This window comes from Anolis carolinensis, chromosome 5, assembly GCF_035594765.1.
Source record: "Anolis carolinensis isolate JA03-04 chromosome 5, rAnoCar3.1.pri, whole genome shotgun sequence".
In the NCBI taxonomy this organism is placed as follows: domain Eukaryota; kingdom Metazoa; phylum Chordata; class Lepidosauria; order Squamata; family Dactyloidae; genus Anolis; species Anolis carolinensis.
Window position 1 is genome coordinate 160,704,091 of NC_085845.1, and position 15,102 is coordinate 160,719,192.

Sequence of the window (15,102 nt, forward strand, 5' to 3'; positions counted from 1 at the left end):
AATATTCCACTTAATCCACTAGTATAATCAATCAAAGATGGAGAATTATAGTCTGAAAAAAGGCCTTCAAGGTGTGGCCATAAGTTCATGTTTTGAACACAGAACAAAAAACTATGATATAAAAATGAACTGTAGTATGTAACACAAATAGTATTAGATTACAATAGGCTCTGCAAGAAATCGTTTCTTTCAGCCTCTTGAGATGTGAACATGCCAAATATATCTACATTTTAATGTGTTACATGTAAAGTTATCATTTATTGTAAACACTACTTGATATCTAGCAGTTTCAACCTCAGTTGACACCACAATGAGAATCTATAGCTGTGTATATCACCACAGAACAGGAAGCTAGCCTGAGATTTTAACACAGAATTCTGGAAAAATGTTGTTTGGGAAGGCAAGGAGCCCTATGCCAGAGAATTCAAAAGGCTTTTCTCTAAACTACATTTCCCAGAATTCTGCTCAGCATCAGAAAACTCCAATCAAGAAAGGGGAGAGATTTGTCCCTCCGTAGCAGCAGCCAGCCAGAGTTCCAATAAATGTTTGAATCTGCAAAGAGGAGAACTGACTGATATTTCTAGTAAATAAATTTCTGTGCTAGGCTGAGAAGAAATCCCTAAATGGAAGTTCTATTGGTTAATATGAGAGACAATCAACGAGATAGCTGTTGTGGCTTTTTTAAAAAAATAAAAAATGTTGTCAAAACTTTTTAAAAATTCCTAAAATCAGTAGGCATATGAATATTTCTGAAAGTTGGGTGGAATGATCCCCTGTTATCTTGTGTCATTATATACAAAATTCAAGGAGATAGCCCTTGTAGTTTTTTAAAAAAATGTTTACAAAAAAAACTTTGAAAATTCCTGAAACATATGTGAATAAGTGAAATGATCCAAAACTTGATGGGTTAATGTGTTCTACCATTGTAGCAAGTTTCACCCCAATAGATGTAGATATGAGAAAAAAGGAGCCTCTTAAGTTTCTCCACTTATGCAATTACTATAATAAAAATATACTTTTGAAATGAAATGTCAGCCCCCTAATTTTGTATTGAGTTTTGAAACATTTTTTTCATCAATAGTACAGCCCTAATAATTATATCAGAAAGAGATGACGATTCTGCAATATCTATCTCTTTCTTCAGAATTAACATTTTACTTCCAGTATACAAGTTAAATATATAGAAAACATAGAATAAATATTCAAAAATGGTTCCAAAATGTTCCTTAAGTGTCAGGAAACATTAACATGCAAAAAAACCCTAGTGTTTTCTATGAAGAAAACTATATCTTTGCAGAAATATTATTTTCTTTACAGAAAATGTTGCCTCCTGTGCAGAAAACCCCATGTATGATTTTTGCACAGATCAGGTCCAAAACTGCAGTTATAGATTCCTTAAAACTGCAAAATTTTCAGAGACATTCTTGCAATTGGAAGATAAATGCCCAAACAGTATGTACATTTCTTAAAATTAATGGTTACATCCATAGGCTAATGTGCATGCTGCATAACATAGTATTTTGATATCCTCTTGGATAATTTTGAGTTGCACAAAGGTTTACAGTGGTGACTTTTTAATAATAACCAAATAGATTGATCCCTTCAGCTACCCTAATCTCCACACTGTATGTAGCAAACAGGTTGTTCAGGGATGAGAACTTCTATTGATACCAGTATAATAATATTTTCTGAGTCTAAATATTATCTGGGGAGAACATGCTCAAACCTTTCCTCCCTGGACAAGAATGGAAGGAAAAGGGATGGAGGGAGAGAGCAAGAAGACAAGAAAAAAAGGAAAGGAAAAAGATAGGAGGGGTGAAATTGGAAGAATAAAAGAAGAAAAAAACAAGTGACCATGAGGGAGAGAAAAGATCATATAAGACAGAAGATGAGACCTTCTCTCTTCAAACTGTTGTGCTATCGATCACTGACCACAGCTCAATTCCTAAGATCCTGAGGATGTGGCTTTCAGCACAAATAGTGGTTTCCTCCATGAGGAAGAGGGTTACAAAGGATGCCTGGTGGAGACCTTGGAGAACTGCTAATAATTGTAGATGTTATAATGATTGTGATATATTTAAAACAGATTCATATTTTTGTTTCTCTACAGTAATGATACATTTACTCCACATTTGGGACAGTGAAATCCATTTTACAATGATATTCTTCTTGACTGTAAAAAACCTGAGGCAATTGTATCATGCTCCATCTGATTGTATATTATCAAGTGATTTCTCTTCAATATATTTAATATTTATTCATTTAATAAGTCTAGTATATATAACCTAGCATTCTTAAAGAGATGCTGCTGGAATATACTTGATAGGTATTACATATACAGAGATTTGAATATATTCTACATTTAACATCTATGGAATGCAGAAAACTCTTGAAAGGGATTTATATTCTATTATGTGGCTTGGAATTCATGAAAACTCATTGCCCAATAGCTTTTCATAGAAAAATAAACTAATTTTAAAATCTCAATACTAACCTAGAGCCACTTGTCAGTTTTCATAGCCCCCATTTTTTTGGAGGTGGGGGTGTGGATTCTTTTATTGATCAGGAAGCTTCTGTCGGGGCATTCAATGAGAGGTCTTAATGAAAAACTTATTTTCAAAAAAAGATTAATAATATAGCCAGTGGAAACCAATTTTCTCATGCTGAATCTCTTAATCTATTTTACATTATTTCCCTAGAGAGCCCTGGACTTCATAGATATATCGTTCTGTGCAGAGAATCAATTATGCTGGAAGAAGCACATGAACAAAGTTATATGTCTCTGGAATTCCGCCAAGTTTCTGTAAAAACATTTTCCCCTCTAAAATGCTTCCACAAACTTTAGCCAAGGGTTGTCTTCAATGTTCCATATGTACAGTGCTCAACCATATGGACCCACTACTGGTCTTAATAGTTTTAAAATTTTAAACTTTGCCATGTTTGCCACTTACATAGTGTCCATATGAAAGCGATTAACTCTTGGTAGACCTATAACACGATCCAAGATATATTACAAAACTTGCAGGATTAATAAGCAAGAACTTTCTACCCGGCTCCAAACCATTTCTTTACACATATACACAAAATAATTGCCAGATAAGCTTAGGGATTGCGTAGTCCCTTTGTCTCAACAGTTTAGAAGTTTTCATGTGTTTGCAGGATCTCAGGGTTTGGACAACCTCCCGGAACTTTAAAAAACAGCCTTTGGGCACTGAGAGTTGCTTGAGTCTTGTGTCCATTTTTGGATGAGTGACTATTAGAGCTGTGCACACATTCATACATGGATTGTAAGTCGTACATATTTTGGTGAATTTGTGCTTACAATGCGACTTACGAACCCTGAGCCCCTCCTCCCTGACTGAACGCAGATGAATCAAAACACCAATCTCAGAAAATTTCAGAAGTTCATTAATTTTCATATGTCTCCCTGAGTCAGCTTGTTTTTGAACATAAGCAAACTCTCCTGGGAGGCACAGCCAAACATACTTTGTCACATGCTTTCTTCAGCCTATTAGGGCTGAGGGGGAGGGGGAGGGGGAGAGGGGAAGAGAGGAGGCAGAACCCTAACTGTTGGCATTTCTCCTAAATTGCAGCAGCAGCCAGCCAGCAGCCATTCTGCCTCCTCTCTTGTCATTCTGAAAGGGAGATCAATTGAGTGTCAAGAATTAATTTTGGTCTGTTCTCCAATGCTTCTGCATGCCTCCACCATCCTTTTAGCCTACCAGTCTAGACAACCACAGCCAGCCAGCAGCAGCAGCCAGCTAGCCAGGGCTTAGGATACTTTTAGTATCATTTTTTTAGTCTCGCAGCTAGCCATCTAGCAGTCAGGTTAAACCACAGCTTAAGAGCCCTTTAAGATCATTTTCTTTGCATGTGTGGGGGTTTTCCATTTACTAGGTTTCATTTGGTCTTGAACCACTGTAGTTATGGTTAGTAATCATAATGATGAACTACTGCATCCAAAGAAGTTGGTTTATATCAATGAAAGTCCATGCTAAAATGCTCCTTTTAATTTAAAAGAAATTTTACACTTGTTTTTACATCATTTCTACTCTACCCATCTAAAGATGGTGTTGTAGCCCAGCCTCCATCTGAGCTGTCAGGTGAGCCTGAGGTTGGGCCTGTTCAGCCTGTGATTGTCCCTGCACCTGGCTTGTCAGAGGACTCTGGATTTGGGCTGAGATTCCTGTTCCTATGCAGCCAAAGTTTGTCCCAGTGGATTCTGGGACCAGGGACATAATGGTTTCAAGCAGGCAGCTTAAACCACATTCCTCAAAGGAGTCAAGGTCAGACCTTCTTTTGCCAGATGGCCATTCTAGTTCTGGAAGTGATAATGTTAATGAGTTTGACAGAAAGAGTGATTAATCAGCAGAAGAGAGAAAGGGTGTGTTTCAGATGCAGCAACCAATTGTTATTGAAACGAAATAATGAGCAGGCTTCTCATGGGAAGAGACCTTGGGCTTCCCTTAAGAAGGGCTGCTTTCTCTGAAAGATTAAGAGGTGGTAACTTTGCTAAATCAAGAAAGTGAGATCTCTGCTCCTTGTTCCTGTGGATTCCATGTTATTTCCTGCAGCTTTGTACCTTGATTCTTGATCCAGTCTTGTCCTTGCTTCCGTGGATTTTGGTGTATCCAGTTGATGTTCCAGTAATCTTGCAGTTTGGATTTCTGCTCCAGCCAAGACCCTTGCCTTGTGTTCCAGCATTGATCCCTGTACCTTGAACTAATCTTGGAGTTATGCCTCTTGTGTTCCAGTTTGATTCCCTGTGTTCCCATCTTGCCTCCTGCATTCCAGTTTGATACTGTACCTTGTACTAATCCTTGATATCTTGCCTGGACTAATCTTGATATCTTTATTGGGACTAACTGTTTGAACTCTGTTCTTTGAGTGACTTTTATAGACTCTTGCTTCAAGATTCTCAAGTAATTTGTTCTTGTGGATTTAAACCCCATTTTATTATCTTTGAACTTTGAACTACTACTGCTTGCATATAATCTTCAATAAACAGCTTGCTTGGTTGTACTCTGGGGCTCAAGTGTGGTTTTAAGGTGCCCTGCAGCCTAGGGGAAAAACAGATGGCAAAATTTGGCTCACTTAATTATAACTCTTTGCTTATGCAGAAGAATTTGGCAGTTTGAACACATGCAAATTATTAAGGTATGCCTTGGCACCCATGACATTTGTGATGATTCTGACTCATGGATGTGAAGGGCATGATTCGAATGAAGTGGGCTCCCATGCATGCTGATATCTGTGAACTTTAAGAGGTCATACTCCCAAACTTAAATTTATAAGCTTCTGCTGCTATTTGGAATTATCAACAAAGTTCATCTCAAGTGAAGAGATGATTTCATTAGAGTGAACTAGCTTTAGATGATAGAAAAATCTCTTAATGGAAACATATTTTTGTTTTTGTTCATTGTTGAAATATATGTATTTTTCAAATTTCACACACATATGCAGGAGTTTAACCCCATACTCCTCACAAAAGAACAAAACAAAACAAAACAAAACAGGCTCCAGTGCTGGACAATGGAAAGACATACACAGAAATTTCTTCAATAGTCTTACAGGTTATTAAAACATACAAATTAGGCTCAACCATTAACACGCCCTGGTTAATGTGTGTTTCTTTTTCATAATGGTTTTTAAATGACAGTAAAAAGATGCTAAAACAATTGAAAAAAACATGTCAGTCCTTCTACATGGTCAGCTTTCCAAACAAAAAATGTTAAATATACAAAAGAAAGTGAAGATAGCCTACAACATGTGTTAGTGGATGAATTTAACTATACATGCATTTTAAATTTTATAATTCATGGTTTTATAGAGTCTACTGTGATGACTCATGGGCCATGTAGTCCCGTTCCTGGTACTATTGAGGCAGATGAAGAGGAAAACTTGGGTTTCCCACCGTTTCAGCCAGAATTGGAGCCCTTGCACCTGCAAGATGTTTGCCCACAAGAAGTCAGCCAAACAAGCCTTGAGCAGAAATCTCCCCCATTTTCTCGCCAGGATTATTATAATCAAGATAGAGGCGCTCGGGAGGCGACTCGCCGGAGCACCAGGATAGCTGCCAGACAATTAGCTGATTAAGTCTGCTTCCCTTGGGAAACTTTAAGGAGTCATGCATCTGGACACAGTATAGGTTTCGTTTCTTGTTCCCCAGAGAAAGTGTTCCTTGGCGGGAAAACAAGATCCTATATAGGTGTTTGCCCGCAAAGGAATCCTTGCGGAGTCAATTCGTCAGCTTCGGGAGTAGATTGTGTGTGGACTACGCTACTCCAGTTCCCTCGGACCTTGTTCCAGTTTCAAGCCTGCCTTGTCCTCGGATCTTGCCACGGACCTCGTTCTTGCTTCTTGCCTCTTGTTGCCACGTATCAAGCCTTGTTTGCCAAGCATCTAGTTTGCTTCCAGCCTTTGTTGTCAAGCTCCATTGGACTAAAGGGACCCTGTCATTTCCCCACGCTTTGCTTGGCAAGGTGTGTGTTTCGGTTATTGGATTATAACTTTGGACTTTAATATCTCATATTGGACATTGTTTTCCTGGACTATATTTGACCTTTCCTGAAAGGTCTACTACTGAACTATATTCTTCACTTGTTTTTACTGACTTTATATATTCCTTTAATAAAGATATTAGATAGATTCTGGCCTCTGCGCATGGTTATTGGTGCTCTGCAGCCTGGGTCCTGACATCTACTTAGAGTTTTAATTGATGTGGTACTGTTTTATTGTTTATTAATATGTCATTGTTTTATTGAATGTATTTTGGGCAATGTAATTTGCCGACTGTTGTAAGCCACCCTGAGTCCCTTCGGGTGAGAAGGGTGGGATAAAAATGATGTAAATAAATAAAATAAAAAAATACAACATGCTTTTGAATCTTGCTGTGTCTCTTCTCTGAGTGCTTCCAGACAGTGGCTTTAAGAGGGAGGACAAAAAAAACCTGGGACTTGAGAGCAGGTCCCCACACAGACTTGTGGGTCCCAGGATTTCTTCCCCCGCCTTCCTCACAGGTCTCTTCTGTCTTGGAACAAGATGGAGGGCAAATGGGGGGCATCCGGCAGAAGGGGTATTTTTTAAAAAAATCACTCTGTTATGTGTTGAACCATAGATGCACACATGCAAATATCTTAATATAAATATAAGCAAATTTGCATGTGCACATATGAGGTTCAGCACATAATAGTGATTTTAAAAAAAATCTCACTGGATTTCTCCCTTCCCTTAATTGTTTGTTCAAGCTCTGTTTAATATTATACAGTTTAAAATAAAGAGTTTCAGAAAGTTCTAATTGCTCTCAATTCATGCTTCCTTTGAATCAGCTGTGTATCTATTTCACAGCCCAATCAGCTGATCAGCTGTTTTGGGTTTTTTAAAAGCAGGCATGTGTTGGAGGGAAGGAAATAGTGTGTTTTTTGTGAGTACAGGGATATGCAATGATGCGAATATGTACATTTTCTGGCTGGAATAAAGGGGAAGCTTTTTATCCTGTGTTTTTCGGATGTTGCAGTGAATCAGTTCGAATTTAACACTAATGTCATGTAGTCACCCCCCACTTTTTAATAAGTGAAATTCTGTGTTTAGATACTGTGTAGATGGGCCCTGTGTCTCACTCCATGCACTATGATGTGGGTTTTTTCTGCTAGTGAAGTAGCACTTTGTTTGTGTGATTTGAAATACTGCTAATATTTCCTGAATATGGTTGGTGTCTACTTTGGCATATCTTCTCAAACATGCTTCTGTTCCAGGGAATTCAAAACTAATAAAATCTAAAACTTATCCATGAAACCGATTTGTGCTCTAAGCAGATTAATTACACATAGAAATAAATCCGTCCAGTGACAACTCAAAATCTCACTATCTTGTCCAATATTGTTTTAGAATCCAAAATATCATTTCCTAGACACTCTTCACTGCATAGGGCTTTCAATATATCATCAGTTCATAAGCTCTTCAGGGATAAATGAAAACCATGTTCGCGATGTTTTAATTTGTACATAGCAGAACAGATTGCGATTTCATTTGCAACAGTGTAATTGAGATAATGCCCTATTCCACAAGGACTCAATATTAGATTTTCTATATTGCTATCATTTTGAAAAATGACATCCTTCTGAAAGATATTGAAAAGAACCATTTCCCAATAATGATAGTTCCTGAGATAGTTTCCTGTTAATAGACTTTATGCCTAGACCATAAAAGCTGAAGAGAAGGTACACTAATGGTTATGCCAGCACACCACAACCAGGACATTTTATTAGCATTCTGACAATCTCAGAGGTAGATTTCCTACTGTCTATGGTAGTGGTCCCAACTACACTTGTCTTTTAATTTAGGCTGGTGTGAAAATGTAGTGGCTAGACTATGCATGCCAGTGAAACACATCAGCATGTTTTAGTATAAGCCTCGGACTGATTCCAGAATTATCAATTAATCATCCGCACATTGAAACCATTTCTTCTATGCCTAATTTTAACTGACCTAATTGATCAGTGTAAGTGTGCACTGAGTTTTAGGAATGAGTATGAAATAAGAACTGTACAAAAGAGAACTTTCTGGAATGTTTGATACTTTTAAGTGGCAAAGAAAACATGTTAGGATGTATGACTGGGATGTTTATTTCTGTGCTTCCTAATGGTTCAATATATACAAAGTTTGTTTCATGCACAAAATTATTACAAATATTGTGTATGAAATTGTTTTGTGCATAAGGTGTATGTGAAACAGAAATACATTTTGGGTCCCATCTACAAAATATGTTATTGTTTGCATGCAAATATTCCAAAATCCAATAAAATAAAATACATCTGAAATCCAAACCACTTCTGGTCCCAAACATTGCAAATAAAGTATACTCATCCTGTGTGTGTGTGTGTGTGTGTGTGTGTATAATATAATATATATAACTGACACACACACATACACACATACTACAAGTTAATGTTTTGATTTTTCTAGTCCAACACCCAAACCACTATAAAACATGCTAAGAACTAGCATAATTTAGTGTTTTGGTTGTTGGACTAGCACTTTAGGAGACCAAAACTTTGGGTGACCAGAGTTAGAATCTCAGACATGAAAACTAATTGGGGGATCTTGGGCAAATCACATTCTCTGAGCCCTGAGAGAAGATGTCACTTCACCAACTGAGTCTGACACACCATCTATTGGTGGGAGCCATGTTGGGAGCCTCAGTGGCACAATGGGTTAAACCCTTGTGCTGACAGGACTGCTGACCTGAAGGTTGCCGGTTTGAATCTGTGAGATGGGTTGAGCTCCTTTCTGTCAGTTCTAGCTTGTGAGGACATGAGAGAAGCCTCTTAGCAGGATGGTAACATATCCGGGCATCCCCTGGGCAATGTCTCTGTAGATAGCTAAGTCTCTCACACCAGAAGCGACTTGCAGTATGTTCTCAAATAGCTTCTGACTCAATTAAAAAACCATCTGCTGGTTTCAGGTTCCATGCACCTGCAACATATTAGTCCAAGACAGGTGAAAACAGATCAATAGCAAATAAGAACCTCCACTAAAAAAGAGAGAGAGGTTTCCTAGTTCTTTCTCCATGGTGTGTATTTCTCTCTTCTGTTACAGAACGGAAGAGGAAGCCGGTAACATGCAGCAAAATAGAATAAGAGAAACAAGATCCTTGGGAATCCAGTTCATCTTCCTATTCCTTTGTAGCATATGTTCCTGTTCCTTTGCCCTGGTGGGACTAATATTTGTGGAACACATGGAGGGGAGCCAAATCTGCCAAATAAATGAAGCAGTGCAGGGTTAGCTCTTCCTCTTCCCTGTGTGCCATGAGTCTCTGTTTCACCTGGGAAACTAAAGGAATTACCAAGTGGAACAGAGACTCGTGGCATGCATGCTTCCCAAACAGCCCCCTCACTTCCCAATCTCGAGGTAGCAGGTTGCAAATTTATGAATAATCAAAATCACAAGTGTGAAACCTGCGAAAGTGGAGGGCTGACTGTAGAAAAGATTATCCTCTCAATGCAGAACAATCAGTCCCAGTGTGTTGCTGAAATTTTACATTGTAACATGATATAAAACTTACAGTAATAAATCATATTCTTCACCAAAGATTCCAGTGAGGATGTTGTGGATATTTGCTCTCATCCTCTGGATTATAAATCTGTCTGGTGAATTTTCCCTCAAAGTTGAAAATGGTATGCCAATTCCAAAGGAGTAATTAAACCTTTAATCAAATAATAGTTTATACATAAGAGGCAAATGTATTCTCTTCCACATTGGTTTTATTTTGAATACCAACAAGCATTAATGCTTAGGAACAAACAACTGACATATCAGACATCATACCTCCTGTTTTCCCTCAAAACCATTGATGCAAATTATCATGCAATGCAATAGTCTACTAAGTACATGAATAATTTGGCACAGGAGGGGGAATGAATATATTGCAGATGGATCATAAAAAATGTTTGTCTTCATATGGTTAGTGTCATTTTGTAACGCATTTCATCCAAATAATTACTTACTAATGAATTAAAATGCACCATCTGTCCATGTTGCTACAGGATCCATTTCTGCAGCTAGACTGGAAGGAAAAGACATAAATGGCTACATTAGAACAGTAAATGAGATCACACCCTGTGAAGGAAGAAAAATGCAAATAATCCACACAAAATAAGGTTGCAGATTTGAAGTTTTAGGAAGAACAGGAAATGTTCTGTTCCCCAAGCTAGCTCTCTTCAGGTGCCCTATTCCCAGCAAGAACAGAGTTGGAAATTCACAACAAAAGGTGTAACAGTAAACAAAAAGGAATTTGATTGTATTGAAAACCAGCACTCTAACTCCTCCAAAGGTCTGAGCAACAAACAATTACTTGATGGAACATATGGAAGCTTAGAACTTAACTGGATTTCTCTTGATTTCTTCCAAAGAGATCCTCTTTCTAGATTCTTTTCTGTGTCTTTTGTCCGAATTTGAATTCTGTCGACACCTCTTGTTTAAGTCTCTTTTCTTCTTCAAACTGTAGACTTGATTCCTCAATACTTCAAACTTATTCCTCCAAGTCTTAAACTTAGGCCCCTTCTACACAGCTGTATAAAATCCTCATTGAACTGGATTATATGGCAGTGTAGACTCAGATAACCCAAATCAAAGCAGATATTGTAGATTATCTGCCTTGATAGTCTAGTTTATATGGCTATGTGGAAAGGCCCTTAGTTTCCTCAACCTTTGGCATGGAGGATATTACAGTTTCTAGACCCCTTGGCACAGTCAGTATGACTAGCTGCAAAGAATTGTTGAGGAGGATGACAAGCTCTGCTTTTGGAGTGGGGTTCTTAAAGGGACAGGGTCTTCTTAGGGTTTCCTCCCATAGAAAACTATACAAAAAGAAACAAAACCCATTCTAAATAAAGAGACAACTGTGGCTCAACAAAGAAAACATTAAAAGCTTCTATGGGGCATGACAGGAAATCCAGTGTTTAAATATACGTATGCTCAAAACATATTCAGTAACTTGAAAGTGATGAAGCTGAGACTGAAATCCTTACTTTGACTTTGCAACAACTTCTTCAATCTAGACAGTAATGGTGATGAAGATATAACTTCCTTTTCTGTGAGTTCTTGTCAAAACTTTGAACTAGAGCTGGTAGTATCTGTTTCCTGTTGCTCTGATGTGTTTTCCTGGTGAGCAGTAAGCATCAGTCTTTCTATTTATCTATTTTTGTCTTCCATTTTTATTTGATTTTCTGCTGTGGAAATTATGGGTGAAAGTGTCTTGACTTTCAGTGTCTAAGTGCAAATCAAAAGGGGAAAAGCACGTACACACTCTGCAGGTGTTGCTTCCTGCTCTGGTTCACCAATTACTTTTACTGACTGGGATGTGCAGAACTGCCAATACGAAAGATAAAAGGCTTTGTTTTGTGAGCAGTATTAACTCCCCAACTTATACAGTGTGTAATTATTGATTGCTGAGACTTCTGTTTAGCCTTTTATCCTTGGACAAGGCACCTACAGGGGTTTCTGTCCTTTTTATGAAACTGCTCAGTATTTACCAGGGATGTGCCCCAAGCACAAGATTCAGATCAGAATCTGGTTTGGAAATTTGTCAAATGATCGGATGTCATTCAAACCAATCTGGTGCTGCCCATTTCGATTTAGATACCCAGTCAGAGCTGAAGGTAAGAATCTGAAGAATATCTACACACACACATATCAAATGGGGATAGTAGTGATAATAAGAACTATGTAATGAACAAGAAAGCATAAGATACCAAACTAGAATAAGAATGGAAACCTTTTTTAAAAAAAAAAAATGGGGGAGCAGGAGTTACATAGGGGGAAAGGAGTGTTCAGTTAAACTTTTTGTCTCCACAGAAGCTGAAATAGGAATATTCGTACAAAACATATTGATGAGTTCCAAGGATGAATGCATATGAACAACTACCATAAGACAGAGGAAATTAAATTTACAATCATGGGCAAGGAAAAATAAATTGTAATAATAAAGTCTTCAGAAGAGCAGGAAAACAGTCAAGCAGACATGTTAAGAAGAAGAAACAGTGATGTAAATGCACACCAATTTCATTCTCATATGCAATAACATGTGACATTACAGGTTTTCTTACTGCAGGACATGATTAAGATGCACTTTGATTTGTGTGTGTGTGTGTGTGTGTGTATGTGAAATATTTGTTTCCACAAAACCTTGGCTTTTAATATAAATTGTGGGAAAGGAGGAGTCTGACATTTTGCTGTTATGAAATATAAACCCATTTTCTCCCTTTGAAAAATATATTAACTCCTGACAAGAGCTTTCTCAACTATGTACAATTATTTGGTACATAACCGTTTTTCAGCTGAGTGTCTTGATGTGCCTTTAAAGAAAGTCAAATTTCCAAAAAACCAAGAAAGTTACATTTCTAACAGCGAGCCGAAAGAAAGTAGAAGCAAAATAGTGTGAGATTCAAAAATACTTACCCTCAAAGTAATAAACTATATTAGTAAAAGGTAAAGGTTTCCCCTGACGTTAAGCTCAGTCATGTCTGACTCTGGGGGTTGGTGCTCATCTCCATTTCTAAGCCATTGTCCGTAGACACCTCCAAGGTCATGTGGCCAGCATGACTGCATGGAGCACTGTTACCTTCTCGCCGGAGCGGTACCTATTGATCTACTCACATTGGCATGTTTTCAAACTGCTAGGTTGACAGAAGCTGGAGCTAACAGCGGGCGCTCACTCCGCTCCCGGGATTTAAACCTGCGACCTTTCAGTCTGCAAGTTCAGGAACTCAGTGCTTTAACACACTTCGCCATCGGGGCTCCAATAAACTATATTAACACATATAAAATAATGTGCCTTAGAACATGCTGTTTAGAAAAGCGGGGAGGGGGGAACATACAGATTGGCAGAAAGCAAAATAATACTTGCTTAACAGAATGATGAATATAACACAACCAAATGAAAACTGTCATGCACAGAAAATGAATTCAGATATAATTTTGTTTTTGCTGACTGGAAGGAAGTTAGAAGGTACTGCCAAAACTTTACACGATGAAAACAAACACAATACTGAAATAATTTTTAAAAAGTAAAGATAAGGTATGATTTTTACTATTCTTCATTAACAAAAAAAAACATTACCACAAGAATAATATTATAATGACTGAATTAATTATTTGGTTTTGAAAAGAAGAAAGAATTTTGAAGTCATGAAGAATGGGAAACAAACAGATCCTAAAGATCCAGTCAGTGCAGCAGCATTGCTCCAGGCTTACAGCTTGCTTGCTGCCATTCAGACAACAATTTAGAAACTGCCAAAGCAGAACTCAGTGAAGTTAATGAGACACAAAACCTTCTCTCAAGGCACAGTGATAGGAAAGCTCCTGGTAAAATGTGTTCTATGATTAGAAGGTGCAGCTGTCAGAAACCAAACCCAATCCTTTGATTTCTCCTTCTCAACACACACCCTGAATGTTTTCAGAGAAAGGAACACACAAACAACAAAAGATAATGCATAATCTATCCACGTGTACTAATGAGGCAACTCTTTCAGATCTTTTTTAATCATGTGAAGCATTGCGTTACAATCTCAGTAATTTACTGCCTGAAGGCATTAGCCTATTCTGACATGTTATATTTTGAATATATCCTATTTCAATAAGCAACACTGTTCCTTTTCATTTGAATTGTTGAGAGAAAAGAGACACAGAGAGAGTTAGAAAGATGTGTTATCTACAGTGAATATCCCATGAATTTTTAATTCAATCATCATACACATCTACTGAATCAACTTCATTACAGTCTTTACTAATTCACAGGTAGACATATGATTGATCTGTAGTCTATTGCACTGCTTCCTCTGATTGTTTTGAGCAGGGGTGAGAGAAAATATAGTATTATTTATTCTAAAAACCATGCTTTTTCCATTTTCTCATATTAAGCAAGGTTATGGTTATCATGATGAAGAATGGAGAAATTTATAATTTTCACGGTGAAGGATGGTAAAATGATGCAGGTTTTAACCATATTATGAATTGATTTCTGGGGTGTCTCGACTCATCAGTAAATGCTTGTAGTACTGTCCCTATCTGATCCCTTGAAGGGTCAAATGGTAAGAGGATAATATTTTTTACCAATCAGAAAAACAAGTCTTAATTATTCTGGTTTATCTTTTTCTATTTTTTAGAACAAAATTAAATGGGTGTGTTTCTGAAATTTCCTTCTGGAAGTTGTTACAGCCTTCAATAAAGTCTACAAATGTAGCAATGACTGACTATCAATAGGAAAAGCTTTGTAAACTTTACTATTGTCAGTAAAGCCAATTATCCAGTAAGGATACAATTCTTTGTCCATTTTGTTCTCAAAGAAAACAATAATTAATTTTAGCAATTTGTGTCTTTTTCTGTTACAACACACTGCCAGCTCATATTCATCTTATGATCAATAACAATACCGAGGTCCTTTTCACATGTACCGCTGCAGAGCAATGTTTCCCATCCTATACCTGTGCATTTGGTTTTTGTTTTAGTCTGAAAAAATTGCATTACAAAAGCCCTCACATAAGCCTTCAAAATATATTTGATGGAAGAATATGAGGTTTTTATTATTTTTTTAAAAGGAATGAA

At 37.4% G+C, this 15,102-nt stretch overlaps 1 protein-coding gene across 30 annotated transcripts in view; it reads right to left on the reverse strand.

Moving 5' to 3' along the window:
- mgat4c (MGAT4 family member C) overlaps positions 1-15,102 on the reverse strand; it is a 432,147-nt gene that overhangs the window by 45,723 nt on the left and 371,322 nt on the right. For 22 of the 30 annotated variants that reach the window (XM_062982765.1, XM_062982773.1, XM_062982767.1 and 19 more), the window contains one exon: positions 10,506-10,564. The exons of 4 other annotated variants lie outside the window; for them this stretch is intronic. Coding sequence is in view for 8 of the 26 variants with exons in the window: in XM_062982787.1 (XP_062838857.1) it covers positions 10,506-10,526 (21 nt within the window). In the remaining 18 variants the exon portion in view is untranslated. Of the gene's footprint in view, positions 1-9,243; positions 9,475-10,505; positions 10,565-15,102 lie in introns of all 30 variants that reach the window. 4 more of the 30 variants (XM_062982769.1, XM_062982768.1, XM_062982784.1 and 1 more) reach the window with 1 other exon arrangement.